Consider the following 16800-nt stretch of genomic DNA (forward strand, 5'->3'; position numbering starts at 1 on the left):
CTTCTCCTTTCCAGTTGTAGAAGGTCCTTGATTCAGTGAATATATAAGATTGGAGTAGACTGGTCAAAAGGGTTACAAAGGCATTGGATGTCCAGAAAAAAATGGATCTAATATTCAGTCCAATTCTGGCTAGTTTTTCCTTTGTATCAGCCCATGCGAAGCACCGAGTGTATAAAATATAACCTGCTTAATCATACAAGTTTACAATGAAATCTTCTGTGTTATCCCAGTCTATGTGTTGTTCCCTGGCGAGCCTGACTGTTTGTGTTGTGTCCTCCGCAGGGTGTACGATTACCAGCGGGTCCCAGCCTCCCTGCCTCCTGCCTCACGCGGCCCCTCCCTGCCCAAGCGGTCTCGGCAGTCGGACGCAGCATTCCGGAGGAGCAAAGAGAGTCTCTCGTCGAAGGGGAGGTCAAGCAGCTCCTCCAACAGAGCAAAATGTGAGAGCCCTAACCGCCAACGGTCAGAGACGAGTGCAAATGCAATCAAATCACAATCTTAGGAGTTTTAGAGGCAGGCATTCTGGTATTTGGGGGTTTAAGACAAAGTTTCATGCTTTCAGCAAATAACATGCTATAACCCAGAAGACACCTGATGTAAAATGACTGATGAAGTTTTAATTCTTATAAAGATTTGTATTTTATTGCTGTGTATCTTGATATATGAGGGATTGGCATAAGTAATCATTCTGGGATTATCTTGGTGAAAAACATCTCCTCCTGATAGTGGGTTTCATTCAATAGATATGGATTTGTTTTCTGTTTAATCATGGGCTAGATGATCGCATATACAGAGGACCGCAGCCTGTAGACTTGGAAGCAAATCCCAGGTGGTCTCTGACAAATCTCTCTGACGTCCTTCATTATAGTCAATAAACTGATATTTTATAAACCACTATTTTGAAATGATGCCTGTAAATAAGACTTATTGACATATGTCAAAGAAAAGGATTATGTACATTCTGTTCTTTCACGTGAGAGTATAAAGAATCTCTCTCGATATGCTATGCTATGATATGATATGATATGATATTTTCAAGTTACACTTCTGTTGTTTTATAAATGCATCCTTAATGTTTTACCTTATTTATAGAATACAAACCAGTAAAGGGCGGGTAGCATTGCATGCCAGGCTTGCTAGAGGCAGCAGCAGACACAGAGGTGGAAGACTGCAGTTCAGCGCTTCTAGTGTACTTTTGTTTAAATAAAACAAAATTGAACAAAAGATTTAAACAAAGAAACCAAAAATATAAAGTGTAATAAAGTAGGTTATGCTTTTTAGGTGCTACAGCAGGGAGCACACCCTGCTGCTTTCATCCCCGCCTCTTTTCTACAGGTAGCCATTTCCATCCCTGCCAAACTTAAATTCAGAATACACACTTTAGAAAAACCTTTTATTTACAACAGAAACACACATACTCACACTGTTTACAGGATTACCTGTGCAGGGCCCCTGCCCGGCCCTGCCGCAGATGGAGCCTCTAATGCACATACCTCCTCTTAACTACAGCACTGTGTTTTGTTCACTGCAGAGAAGCAGGTCCCCTTTGAAGTGTCTGACACGGCTCTGCTTCACCTGGAAACGCATTCTCTTGTTCTCTGTAATGACATGTCTTTATTGGGAAAGCAGTTCTAGCAGCTCGGGGGCACTCTGAGTAGGGCCAGATGGTGCCTTCATTAGAGGTTTCCTTCTGCGGGCCATTTCTTTAATAGAGCGGAGCCAACTGGGGCCTGCAATTATACCAAATTAATAGTGCATAACAAATAAGAATTGTTTATACTCTTTTATTATGAATCTTAATAGTTTTTACTGCCAGCAAATTCGAGAGGTATTAGTTTGCCTTTGGCAAGAAAAGGTCACAAGTTTTCTGCTATGTTTTTTTTCTGCTTTTTGCAGAACTTGATAATTTAGTAAACCGTGAAGGTTTCCAGCACAGGAAAGATCCAGTGAAAGAAGCAGAACACCTGTTAGCTTAGTTATCTGAAAACACTGCTGTTAAATCCACACTCATTCATAAAAATCTGAGTTTAAACTGGAAAGAAACTAAGGGTGTGTCTCCATATGTTCTGGCAGTGCCACCACTGTTTTTGCGAGAACCACTTTTGGAAAGTGCATGCACCCATAACTGTTTTGTAATACCAAGCTTGGGATCACGAGTGACTCACCTGGTAGAAGCACAGCCACGTGGTGTGCAGGGTGAACCATACAGGCTGTTCAAAGTCTTCGCTGGGGATTATAAAGGTTTATCTAATGCACACTGATGAAGGCATTACCTGACAATTCTTCTATAGCCTACTACTTAATGACAAGAACAGTACAGGTGCCACAAAAATGGCATGTTAGCAATCAAAGTGTTCTGTACCGTGAACTGTAGAAGATAACATTTTTCTTCATTTTAGATGGTTATGAGTATCTTGCTGGTGTTAAGTGATGGAGGTTTGTGTGCTTGGGTGGCGGTTTAGTGGTGCATAAGTTATTGGTTCACATTAGTCCACATTGGTTCTGAAGCAATAGCTGCGAGGGTGGCTATATAATGGGGGGTCAGTATAATGTCAAATGGTTGAGCTGAGCATGTATCTCAGTGAGTGGAAGGATGGCAGTCTGTGATCCCTCTTGATGAATCTCTTCCTGTCTGTTGCAGTGAAGGCAGATGAGCTGCAGACCATAAAGAGGGAGCTGACTCTGATCAAGGTGCAGATCGATGGCCTCTTGGAGAACCTGGACAGGATGGACAGACAGAGGAAAGACCAGACAGGTGGGTGTGCTGGGCTGGCAGGAAACACCTTCAGATGGACAGACTTATATTTTTACATAAATTCTGTATATAAACATAGTTCCTGTTTATGCCACCCTGAATTCAGCATATGTGATAGATAGATAGATAGATAGATAGATAGATAGATAGATAGATAGATAGATAGATAGATAGATATTTTTTATTTTAAAAAGATCTTTATTATCATAAATGATAAATTAAAACAAACAATTCAATAACAATACAAGATATATACATATTTGCACAAACACTATTATACACTGACTGTTATATTTTTATTTATTTATTTATTATTTATTAAAAACTCACATCTTCATAATTAAACTTCCTTCTTCCACTACACACACCACTTCACCAACAGCCCAGACTGTTTCGAACAACTCCAATTGATGTACTAATTTATAATACAGAAAATCAATTTGCACTCTGCAAGCCACCAACACTTTAAACACAGATATTACATCAGCAGTCAGTACATTGCTCAGTTTGTTTTTTCTGCTTTTTAAAATGGCTAATTTAGCTTGACCAATAAGAAAGTTAGCCATTTTAACTATAGACTTATTCCCCTTAGAACAATTAACCCCATATATGAAAACAACATAGGAGAAATTCATTCCTAAACAATTGAACAACTCGTCTAGTAAATTCATCAGAGACTGCAGCCTTGGACAGAACAAAAAACAATGAAATACAGTTTCTCTCTGCTGACAAAAAACACACTTATCTGCCTCTGACTGGATAATACTGAGAAACTAGTTCACAGCAGCAATGATGTGCAGAACTCTCCACTGGAGATCACCTGCTCTTTTCTGGATTGGTGGTTTATACAGGTTATTCCAGGAAGGTTTAACAGAACCTTCAACACCCAATCTCTCCCTCCAGTGCGTATCTGGGACATTAAAGTTCCTAATCTTAACACACAGCCCGTACAATGCTTTCTTTTCTAACGCTCCAAACTGCAGGCTGTATAATGCTCCAAACTGTAAAAGGTGTCCTGGGGAGTCAGCATCGTGATCGACAGCAGGTCTAACCTGAAGCTTAAAAACCTCTGGCTCTAAACCCTGAGAACTGTCCCCTTTGAAAAACTGACTCACAGCCTTCATGTCCTCAGTAGATAAGGCTGACCACAGCTGTATTAAAAAAACCTTTATCATCCTAACCGATCTCATTCCCAGCTCAGATGCTAGGACCTCAGGGCTTTTCCAAGCTTGCTTTTTAAGATCCACTAGGTGCACAGTTTTTATCAATCCTTTAGTAGCTAATAAACATTTAAAACTATTTGACTCTAAAATTGGGCATTTCAAATTAGGATTATATACCAACGGCTCTTCTAAGAGTCAATACAACCCCACTCACCTAAAATCAAGCTCCCTGTAAAATTCAGGTAAAACAGACAAGTCCAACAGTGCAGTATTCAATAAAAACACCTGTATGTCTAAACCCGACTTGGAGGAAAAAAAAAAAGCCAGCGCTCTCCAGGGAGAGATTCAGGAGCATAGAGCAACCTCTGTAGAGAAAGCAGTCTAAATGCTGCCATCCTACTCACAACATCAACCAAGCCATGCCCTCCCTCTTCAACAGGCAAAAACAGCACACTCCGCTTTATCCAGTGCAATCCGTCCCAGAAATAATCTACAATCATTCTCTGGATCTCTTTTAATACACTGGGGGGTCTACACATATTACTGTGTGCCATAACATGGAGGTTACTAGGTTGTTAATCACTAAAACTCTACCTCTATAGGATAGTTTAGTGAGGAGCCATCGCCAGCTCTACAGTCTACTTTTGACCTTATCTAACACCCCATCCCAGTTCTCTTTAGCCACCCCTTCCCCTCCCAAGAACACTCCCAGGTATCTAAAAACTGCTTGGATCCATTGTAACCCTGAGGGGAGATCTGGAGGCCTACTGCCTTCCCAATCACCTAATAAAAATGCACTGCTTTTTGACCAGTTTGTCTTTACAGAGGACACTTCTCCAAACAATGTCAAGCAATCATTTAATGTTTGTACATCTTTTTTTCCCAAAACAAAGACTACAACATCATGTGCATAGGCCACCACTTTTATAGGCTCCATTGGTACATTTGGAATGGACAAGCCAGATAACAAAAGCCTTAATTTGTGGAGTAATGGTTCAATTGAAAGTGAAAATAACATCCCAGACATGGAACAACCCTGGCGAATTCTCCTCTGCACCTGAATAGGAGAGCTAAGCACACCATTGATTTTAAGTGTACTAAAAACATTGCTGTAGAGTAACTGAATTTTGCCCAAAAAACTAGGCCCAGAACTAAAAGCTTTAACTACATTAAATAAATATTTATGGTCTACACAATCAAAGGCTTTCTCCTGATCTAAAGAAATTAGACCAGCTTTAAAACCCAAGAGCTTGGCGGCTGCTATTAGATCATGAATCAGAAAGATATTATCAAATATTGATCAGCCGGGGACACAGTATGTTTGATCGAAATGCACCACACAATTCCTCACTTTGCCCAACCTATTCGCCAAAGTTTTTGATAAAATTTTGTAATCTGTACAAAGGAGACTTATTGGACGCCAGTTCTTTATATTACATAAGTCTCCTTGCTTTGGTAGCAAAGTCAATACTGCACACCGACAGCTCAAAGGCAGTTCTTGTTCTGCAATACTCTCAAGTACCACTTCACACAAGTCTTTTCCGACTGTAGACCAGAAAGTCTTATAGAATTCCACCGGTATACCATCAATCCCTGGTGCTTTACCATTGTTCAATCCCATAATAGCATCAGAGAACTCCTGGAAAGTTAACTCTTTCTCCAACTGGTCCTTCTCTTCTTCAGGAACCTGGACCAGACCTTCTAGGAACTGCTGAGTTTTACCAGACTCGTCCCCAGCCTCTGCCGTTAACAAGTCAGAGTAAAAACCCACACTGTACTCCCGAATGACCTCAGGTTCGCTCAGTAGTTGTCCTTGATCCATCCGTAAACAATAAATAAGTTTACTCTGAGCAGTTTTCTTTTCCAAAGCAAAGAAGTATTGGGTGGGAGCGTCCATTTGAGACAAATTAAGGAACCTGGCGTGCACTAGCACCCCTTGTACTCGTGTATCCAGCAAATCAGACAGTTTACTTTTTTTAAGCTTTAGGTCCTCAAACAGCCTGTCACTATAGCTGGACCCCAGAGCTCTATGGAGCGCAGTGATGTCCTCCTCCAGCTCTCTCATTGCTAAACTGATACTCTTAGTAATATTTTTAGTATACTGTTGGCAAAGTAGTTTAATCTGAACCTTAAAGACATCCCGCCATAGCCTTAAAGATGAAAAATGGCATTGTTACCTTCTCCATCGCTCCAAGCTTTGTGTTTAAATGCTAATATGAAGCGTACACACATGGAGAAGGGATAAGCATGTTCAAATTAACCAAGCTTTGGTCACAGAAACGAGTAGGACATATATCACAGGTAGCAAATAAATTTAAATGATGCTTAAAAACATAAAACCTATCAGGTCTAACTAGTGAAACATGTCCAGCACTCCCTTTCACCCAAGTATACTGGCGAGCATCAGGTTTCATCAGTATCCACACATTCTCTAGATCATGGTCTCTTGAGACAGAGACCAGCTCACTGACTGACCTTGGATGGGGTTCAGAGCCATTCCTATCAACCTTGTTATCTACTGTACAGTTAAAATCCCCACCTAATAAAACCACATCCTCAGGCTGACACTGTGCCAGTACTTTATTCAGAGTTTGGAAAAGTAACACTCTCTCCCATCATTTGGAGCATAAACATTTAGAAAGACAAGAGTCTTACTACGAATACTGACCTGGACTTTTAAAAGCCACCCTTGTACCTCTTCATTCACAAAGAGAGAGTCCGGTTTAAAATCCTTAGAAAGTAAAATCACGACTCCTGCACTGAAATTAGTGCCACGGCTCAGTATAACCTCCCCGTCCCACTGTTTAACCCAATCTGCCTTATTGTTTTCATCTCTATGTGTTTCTTGAAGCATGGAAACACTAATTTTCTTCTGCATTAAATATTCAAAAACTTCTGTTCTCTTTCCTACATCTCTCCCTCCATTAATGTTTAAACTACCCAATTTAAAAGTCTGCATAATTTGAGTAAAAGAGAAAATAAACACAACAAACCAATAGACAGAAAGAAAAACAGATAATTGTGCATATCTAAAAAATTTTACTAGATTTAAAAGAAGCAAGCACTTTGCTCATTAAATTCTTCAGTCGGTCTCGTTCTTTTTTCTCAATTCCTATAACTGATGCGTTGCTCATCAATTGCTGCGCAGAACTTACAAATAATTTCAAGTTGGGAAAGTGATCAACTACACTAACATTTCTTTTACATTTAATTAGCTCCAGAAAATTATGAATACTTTCATTACTGTACCCTCCTCTCTCCGACTGACTAGCGGACATTTCACAAGTTACTGAGGAGTCAGTATCGCTCTCACTCACATCATTACCAGCGTCTCCGCTGTCATCCACTTCCACTTCCAATGTACTCTGAGTCGCTGAGAGATTGGCAGCACTGCTAACACTAACAGAGACCGCATCTTTCTTCACAGCTAAACTATTCCCAGAGTCATTACAATGAGAGACTGTAGTTCCCGAGCACACACTGTGTTTTGCTGAATTAATCTTCTTAGTTTTTATTTTCCTCTTTTTCCCAGGCATTTTAAAATCAATATGTGCATTAATCACCTGCCCACCCTCCTCCACGTCTTCCTCTGATCGTATCTCTGCACTGTTACTATCCCTTTTCAGATTTCTTTCTATGTTTTCAGTATGTGTATTTTTAACCTTTCTGGTCGAATCATCAGAAGTCTCATTAAGAGACCCCAATTCTTCCACAACATTATCAGTTTCTTGAACTCTTTGTACTGTCGGCTCCCCTTTTTTTTTTTCAGCAACAGACTGCAGCTGCAAATACAGCTCCCCCAGTCTCTCCCACACCAGGCACAACTGCAGTATTCTGAGCTGCAGCGTCGGCTGCCTTACTCACAGGCACCTCTCTGCTCTCACTCTGTTCACTAGTTTCTCCCCTCTATCGTGGTCCTCATTGTTTTCACGGTGTTTTGCGGCGTGCCCCTCACGCCCGCAAGTGAAACATTTCATTAATTCTCTCGAGGCAAAGATTACATAATCGGCGCCATCAACACGAAACCTGAAAGCTACCTTTAATTCATCGTTAGTATTATTTATAAGTATATAGACCTGTCTCTTGAAAGAAACAACATGTTTTAATTCAGGTTCTTTACAGCCCAAAGGAATCATGGACATACCTGACATTATCTGTCCGTGTCGGCTTAGTTCTTTTAATATCATATAATTTTTTTAATAAGGGGGAACATTGGAAATAGTAACTTTTTTAGCGGGGACCGCAAGAGGCAAAACAGAAACTAACACTCCACTAATTACTAAACTAACTCCTCATTAATGGAAAACCACTACAGCTTTATTCATCCTTGAAGCCGACTTAATGTTTCCACACTCAAGTACTTTTCCAAGTTTGACATTTTTGCACCGTTACTGTAGCATCAACAATGATTTTAATGCCGTGCCTTCTTGTTAAATTTTCTAAATTGGCGCTTGAACCCCTCCCTCCCCCCAGTTTGGCCATAACGGCAGTCAGTTTGTAAAACCCAACTCTCAAATTGGATTTCATAACACTATAACATAAGAAATAAAGAGAAATATATATATATATATATATATATATATATATATATATATATATATATATATATAATATATATATAAAATTAATAGAAGGAAAAACTGGGAAGAGCCCCTCACTCACTCTGAGCTCCGTACACACGCCACAAGCACTGCTGACAGACACAGCGACAGACAGCACCAACAGAGATAGATAGATAGATAGATAGATAGATAGATAGATAACCAATATTTAAAACACAGCAGCTGTACAGGAGTGCCTTCTTCTCCTGCAGAGCTGGACAGCAGTGCAGGGGGCTCTCCTTACCGGGCCTCGGCCAGCAGCCCTGACGGATCCCTGCCCAGCCCCAGCCTTCGGCGCCGGAGCCAGCGAGAGCGTGGGGAGAGCCCGGAGCTCGGAGAGGCCAGTGACGAGGACAACGACACGGTAACCACAATAAGACACCCAGACCAACGACCATATATTTCAAATATTGCATAATTATTGCATGAGTTCCAGAAAACTGATAGAACTCCAATGGTTTTAGTTCAGTTTCCTTAAACTGTATTCTTGCATTATTTTATTATGCATTGTTTATAAATGAACTCATAAACTGCCATGAAACACTGGCTGATGAACCAAGAACCCTCCTTGTGAGTGGAATAAAATAAACCAAAGCACTCCATGCGTATGTTTATGGAATTTACTGTTCATATAACAATTACGGTGCACAATGTAATGTATTGTTTGAACCTAAATTAAACAGCTGAATTCAGGGAATTGCTTGAATTAAATCGAGCTTTACAACTGCTTAGCAACATGGCATCATTTGGAACAATGGGATTTGCCCAGTGTGAAAGGATAGCATCACGGCCAAGGCTGAGAAATAGCAAGAAGCGGACCCAGAATCAGAAAACTACAGTTTTAGTGCTGATGCACACTTTATTAACAACACAGGAACTCAAAACAAAAGGGTTAAACAAAAACACTTCAAAACAGCAAAAACAGCACTCAAGCTGAGCTATCACGGTGCTTGGACTGAGAGCACACTCTGCTGCATAGCCCTCCCTCAACTAACTCTCCCAAGCAAAGGATCTGGCTCCCTTTTTTTATAGCATGTGGCTGGGCTTAATTGATCCTCAATTAATCATTTAAGCTCTAGCCACATTCTACAAAAGGATTCGGCAGGGATGGAATTAACGCCATCCCTGCCAAACTTAAAAACAAAAACAGTAAAACACACACACACACAATTTACACAGACAGGGCTTCCGCCCTGCCACACCCACTTACTTTGTCACTGGATTTGAATGAACACAAGGTACATTCCAGAGTAAGTTCAAAATACGTTCACTCTGTGGCACTGAATGTGATTAAAGTCATTCAAAGCTAGAGCGCTCAACACTGGTCACAAAGTGTTGGTCATGAAGGCTCTAGCTGAAACATTTTGTACTTGCCTTAAGTTTTTAATTTATAATTCAGCGTTTTAACTTCTGGACACAAATATTGACCATGTATGATAAAATATATAAATACACTTTGAAATAACACATTTGGTCTCTTTTCCCAGGAAGAATTGTATATTTTAATACATTTCCATGTTTTTACACAAATAAATACTCCTTGCATGAATGTACAGTATAGTTCTACATCTTAAATGGTGTATATTTTTGACAAACTTTCTGCTGGGTTCAAAATTGTACCCAAGATAATCCACTGGTTTTGGTAACCAATAGGTCACAGCTTTGCTTCCAACTAGAGCATTGAACAGGAGCACACTCCCCTATTGAAGGTGGATGGAATCTGTAAGGGGTGGATGGAACGGCTCACAGAGCCTCGAGTGCCCTTGTAAAATAAAGTATATCTGGTCTGTCTGGTATCCTGGGACTCTGGGTTGGTAATGAATTCTGTTCTGGTTGTCCTTGGGAACAGTGTGTCTTCCACATTTAAAGGGCAAATACTGGATCTGATCAGAGGCTGCTCTACAGCTGGCCTTCCCCACACCATTTTTTTTAACCCCCTGTGGCCTGCATTGATCCTTGTGGCAGTGTGTCCCACTCCTGTGGGTATTTGATGTTTATATGCTGTGCGGTGCATTAATGTTGGTGTGTGTGTGTGTGTGTGTATATATATATATATATATATATATATATATATATATATATATATATATATATATATATATATATATATATATATGGTGCATGGCTTATAATGTGGGGTTATGTAGCACAAGTGTTATAAAGTGTATATTTGTATTTAGACATGAGGACAGCACAATCACTTCACGTGAAGATTAAAAGGGGTATCTGTATGGAAGCATGGGAAGTGCACAAAGTAGTTCAGGTGCAAATGTACCAAGATTCCAATTGAGTGATTGATTACCAATCGAATCTTGGGATTGCTGCATAAAAGGGTGAATGTTTCACTCAGTCTCGGTTGGGTGTTCAGGGAGAAGGAATGGGGGAGAGAGAGAGAGAGAGGAGAATTAAGAATTAAAGATAACAATTGCTTCTTGTGTGTTTAGTGTTCATCCCGTTTGTTAGTGTCTGTCTGTTTTGGCCCAAGTGCCATTTTGTTTTGTATCTGTGTTTGTGTTTTGTGTTCAAACCTTTTATTTTATTCATTTATTATTTACAATAATAAAAGCTCAAGCAGCGCATTCACTAGCCCAGTCAGCTGTCGATTTCCCTTCCTTTCACTCACCGTATCACCTCACAGTGCAGTGTTTCCTATGGGTCTGATGTCAACACAGGCCAGCTTGCCACACCCTGTATTTATGAAGGGGTAGAGAAACTACATAAATATTGTGCAGGTAGTGCGCTGTCAACTTCCAATACAGTGCCAGCACAGTTTTAGTGTCAGTATGAAAATCAACTTCAGTCTTACATTTGAAACTTCAAATGAATCAAGTTAAATGGTAAGAAGTCCATCTCAAGGTTCATGGTGTGTGTCTACCCTTATAAAAGCTGACTACAGTATTTCTACACTGTTTCTTAACAGTTTTACCATGCTTTTCACATGGTTCTATTATGCATTACCATAGATTACCCTGGATTGCCATGTTTATTAATATGCTTTACCATACCTTGACATTCATTACAATGCTAAACTGTGCTTTACCATGATTTAATTATGCTTTATTACACTTTGCTATGCTTTCACCCTGGTTAACTTTTGTAAGCATAGCTTCTGTCTTCACATTTAATTAAATGGAAGGAGATTCTAATCCACTATGCTCAATCACCATATTCACATCTAAATATGTACTTGGGACGGGCAGATACAGGCCAACAGTGACGTGCAAACAGTAACTGAAAAAGACCCATCAAAGTACCACAGTCAAAAAACAGCTGAATTACATTTTCCTGTTTTAAGTGAATAAGCACCAAACGATGTCATTCATTTACTCATGATCATGGGTCATTAACATTGCAGAAGACATTTCTTTTTTCATTTTATTATAAATCATGAATGAAAAAACAACAAATTACTGTTTATCAAAATCCAGTATTATTATTAATAATTTATTTAACAGATGCCTTTATCCAAGGTGACTAGAGTGTGTGAACTATGCATCAGCTGCAGTCACTTACAACAACGTCTCACCCGAAAGACAGAGCACCAGGAGGTGAAGTGACTTGCTCAGGGTCACATAGTGAGTCAGTAAGTGAGCTGGGATTTGAACCAGGGACCTTTTCTTTTGTTTAACCACCAGACCACACAGCCTTGTATATATTTCTTACCCAGTACGTCTGAACCCATGTATAGATGCCATCCCATGCACACACAGCTGCATAGAACAATGTTTATGTTAAACAGTAGTTCATGGGTATAAGCTTCGTTTTTGTGATGTAGTATAAGGGAATATGTCATGCTCAGGGTGCTCGCCTCTTGCCCAAACTGCATGAGATGACATCTCCTCTGTCAGTGAACACATTGTGTGTAGAGTGTCTCATTATATAAACGATGTCCTCTTGTGCAGCTTAGGTGAGAGGACCCTGAAACAAAGCTGAGCATTTGAAGAAAAAAAAAATGAAGCAATTGTGATTGGTTGATTTCTGATATGTGATTTAGAATAGCAATAAGAGGCACCCTACATGTGTGAACTGTAAATCACTTACGTCAGTGTTTTGCAACTAGGGCCACAACATGCAAATATGACATAGGTAAAAGAAACTTGCATTTCTCATTACTGTACTAATTCTTCCTCCGTTACTAATGTTTTGAGGATAGGGTGGAGCAATTGAACCTCTTCAGCACAGAGAATAGAAGAGTTAACAAAAATATAAAGTTTTAACAGCCTTAGAAAGCGGTGGGTGCCTGGAAAGGGTTGCCAAGCAATGTTGTTGCTGCCGATTCACTGGGATACTTCAAAAGCTGACTACTGCAGTTCTGGGATCAATTAGCTCTTATGTTTTTAAGACATTAAATTTTCACAATGGATATTCACATAGTAACACATATACTTACAAAGACACACACACACACACACACACATAATGAGATAGTGTCTCATTGGGTATATCCTAAGGGAAACCACATCTAATCTAACCAGTTCCAGCCCAGCTAAGACTGTGGGGAGACACAAAAAATGAACCCCCAAAGCAACCGTTTACCTTGTCAGGCTGGGTTTTATATATAGAACATTATTATTCTGTGGATCAGTGGTAATTATCTGTAATTTACTTTCAAGTACATTTCCTACCTGTCTGACACATTAAGTACCTTCCATTAAAAATCTGTCTTTACTGTCGAGGAGAATCTTCAGCATAAAGCAAGGCATTCATTACCCTGTTTAACTAGAAAGCTACACCTGAATCTGGAGGGCTGGATTCCATTGTTCTGCTGAAGGACTGTAATGAGTTTAAACAAGCAGCTAAATTGTTTCTTTCAGAGATCGACAGACAGGACTGATCAACCCACATCTTGTTTCCAGTTTGATTTTGCTTACAACCACAGTTTTGCATGTCTTTGTTGTCTGTTTTTTTCTTTTTTTAATATGAAGCCAAACTAAACAATCAGATCACTAATAACAACCTTAACTCTTAGTGGAGCTCAGAACAGATCCTAAGGAGTCTGGGCATGAAATACCATACTTATATTAACCCAGGATCCCAGGACTTAATGGCATGAGATATGGGGAAAGGTTAAAATAATTACATTTCTTCAGCCTAGAAAAAAGAAGGGAAAGAGGGGACTTGATTGAAGTTTATAAAATCCTAATAGCTAGTTAACCCAAGTCACTACTCATGTTAACCCAATTCAGTACAGAGCAGAATGAAACGGTATACATGGAAAAGGACGTTTAGAATAGAAGACAGCAGGAAACTCTTTGTTTGTTTTTTACACAGTTATTCAAAATCCACAGACAAGCCTACCAGGTGTAGTAGGAGCTAAAACACTTGCAACATTTAAAAAAACCAATGAGATTCTGCCCTATAAAATGAGCCTGGTCATCAGTCACTACCTCCTGTGCTTCCTAGCTGCTGCTTACACAGATCACTTGCCCAGCCTGCCTGGGCCACTTAGAATTGACTCTCTGTTCTGCTTTGTCCTCACCCAGGTTAATAACCACAGCTCAGACCAGGAGGACACCATGTAAACACAGAAATCAGGTGAAGTATAAAGACCTTCCTCTGCCTGGACAACGCATTGGAAACAACTGCCATATATAGCACACCCTTTGGTGTAAACAGACTGCACCTAATATTACTTTAAGAATTTTAACAGTCGTTTTAAACGATGAAATGAATATCAAGTAGCTATGCAATAACCTAAAAACACACTATTAAAAAATACAGCATTATTTATCATCCTGTAGGTAACTGACCTTGTTTTTGGTTTGCTGTCTTTAGATTGGGAGACCTTACTTTTGCAGTGGTCAGTTATGTAGCAGGTAATTACAGCCCGTGTTGGATAATAACACCTAATTCGTATACTGTGCATGGTACACAGTACATGGTCCTATGTTATTATCATAAGTTGCTTTAATTGAATTCATTAACAAGAACCCTTCTAGAAATTTCCACAGTAAAGGTTGCTAATAAGGCCTTTTTTCAGCCCACGGCTGGCTTGAAAAATAAAAATGTTATGTCAATTGATAGTTGACACTATGATGTCATGCTTGTCTTCAGCTAATTTCTATAGCATTTGACTTGAAACTTGGTTAGACAGCCTGTGGGCCTTTACACACAAATAATGTACAGCAAAAGAGGTAGATCTGCAAAACATATAAAGTATTAAGACAAGAAAAAAAGCAGGTTGTCAAGCAGGTTCCAAATACAAAATTACACGAAAGAGCATCAAATTGTTATTTTCTACCAAGAATATTACCAACATATATATGTAATGTTTTCCAGCAGATTCAGAGAAAGAAGACTGTTGCTTGGTCATTCCAAAGAGAACTGAGGAATGGATAACTGAAATATGACAGCTATGTCAGTTAGGCTGCTGATGCTTTTCTGTTGAGTACCTGTCTGACCTCACACAATGTCTTTGCAGCGCACAAAGGAACCCAGTAACGAAACAGAAGGAAAGTGAACATCATGCACGGATGTCCCTTCTTGCAGAGGGAGCTCAAGCCCTCATCTACCAAATGGGTTTCCAAAGGGAAGAATGATTGTTATAAATTGCCTATTCTGTGTATTGATTTTTCCTGGTGAATCTTTTTGGTTATAATCTGATAGTCTGAGCACCTGACTAGGGGCCCCATCCTTTTAATGTTAGAATGTGTTTAAGCAACTTGGTACTGATAACACCTTTCAATTTTTAATCAAATGCAGTTAAATAGCATAACGGTTTTAGCAGCTAAGTTATTATCGTATGTACAGCTGACTGGGGGGGCACTTGGTAGAGAGTTCTCTCTAAAATTGTGCATGAGAAGGATCAGCTGTACATATTAACTCCTTTTTAGTTAAGCAGAAAAATATATATTTTCTTAACAAGTACAATTGCATCCCACAAAAATTTTACAGCTTCAAAATGGTTTGTGTAAGAATTTTGGGGTAGTTTTTTTTTGTTAGAAAATAAGATTTACTGGAATGTTTTTGAAGACGTTGCTTTGATTAACTGGTTTATTCTTGTAGTAAGTTGCTATACAATTATAACAAGTATTTGAATATGTCAACCATGGGGGGAGGGACTACTATAGTAAGTAGCTGTAAATGACATTTTAATGATTTTTAAACATTTCCCTTAATAGTGTATGTTTTTTTGCAGTCATTCCAAGTGGTTCTGGGTTCTCCAGATAAGCTCAAAGCCCGGTCACAACAGATTTAGAGAACACTGGAGAACCAGAAATGGAACCACTCAGAATTATTGCACACACCATAACATAGTAAGGCAAATAAAAAAAGACATTTGAATGTTCTTGTAATGTAAGTTTCTATTTCAAATTAGTTACCCCTAAATAGTGTTTCTGCCATTTTATTAATGGAGCCTGGAGTAAATGCTTTGAAAATGTACCAGGATTTAAATATTACAACATGCTGCCCATATCATTGGAGTTTTTGCAGAGGACATTTCTAGAAGGTAGGGGAGCAAACAGCAAGAGAAGAGAGCACTGGAGCATTTCCCTTCCAACAGCAGTATGCAAGTGTAATTCTGAGCTCTACAATGAGTAAGGACTGGGAGGTCTTTGGACGATCCTATATATAGTCTTCTGGTCTGATTGTATTGGCTTTGCTGGGGTGAAGTGTAATAATATTCCAAAATATTGTAAACTTTATTGTATCTGTAGGCACTACTGTACCTGATTTTATTATTGTTCTTCTGTTTTTGTATTTATTTATTTGTATTTTATTCACAGTGATGTGGTAGATTTTCGTTTTTTTTGTGTTCATGAAATGCTGAATGCGGTTAGTAAAGGTATTTTCTTATTGATTACCAACCTCTGTGTCTGGTTTTGTTATTGATGGAACTCTTGGCTCTTTCTTTTTTTTCTTGGTTTATTAAAGGATCCACTGGAAGAGGTTTTGCCTCACACTGCACAAATCCTATGCTGACAGCTATTAGTTTTACATATTTTGTGGGAACTCTATATGAAAACAGTCTGCAAGTGTTCATGCTTTGTTCCTTCCCCAATACAAAGGCATTTTCACATGTTTAAATCAATCCAGGATTAACAGTCACAAGCTTTTATACATTCATACAAGAAAATATGAAAATAAATTTAAATAAATGCACATGCTGTACCACATAAAAGATGGCTTGCAATGAGGACCATTTTTTACAGGTTTGTGTACTGTGAAGGAAAAATAATGTGCATTATCTGAGCTCCTGTTAGGGATGCAACCTCTGAAGTATAAAAAAGTGAAACCTCTTAACGGAAGGGAGTTGTTAAAAGTTTAAACCCTCTTTAGA

The 16800-nt window shown here is 39.1% G+C and overlaps 1 protein-coding gene across 4 annotated transcripts in view; it reads left to right on the plus strand.

The window, feature by feature from the left end:
• The window catches only part of LOC121296646 (RNA-binding Raly-like protein), a 76678-nt gene extending 60357 nt beyond the window's left edge, over positions 1-16321 (plus strand). For 3 of the 4 annotated variants that reach the window (XM_041222405.1, XM_041222403.1, XM_041222404.1), the window contains 5 exons: positions 283-440; positions 2642-2755; positions 8732-8883; positions 14003-14054; positions 14941-16321. In XM_041222405.1, coding sequence (XP_041078339.1) covers positions 283-440; positions 2642-2755; positions 8732-8883; positions 14003-14041 — 463 coding nt within the window. In that variant the 3' untranslated portion in view covers positions 14042-14054; positions 14941-16321. Of the gene's footprint in view, positions 1-282; positions 441-2641; positions 2756-8731; positions 8884-14002; positions 14055-14294; positions 14336-14940 lie in introns of all 4 variants that reach the window. The other variant, XR_005947081.1, reaches the window with a different exon arrangement.
• Positions 16322-16800: the final 479 nt, after the last annotated feature.

This window comes from Polyodon spathula, chromosome 21 (genome assembly GCF_017654505.1).
Source record: "Polyodon spathula isolate WHYD16114869_AA chromosome 21, ASM1765450v1, whole genome shotgun sequence".
Classification (NCBI taxonomy): domain Eukaryota; kingdom Metazoa; phylum Chordata; class Actinopteri; order Acipenseriformes; family Polyodontidae; genus Polyodon; species Polyodon spathula.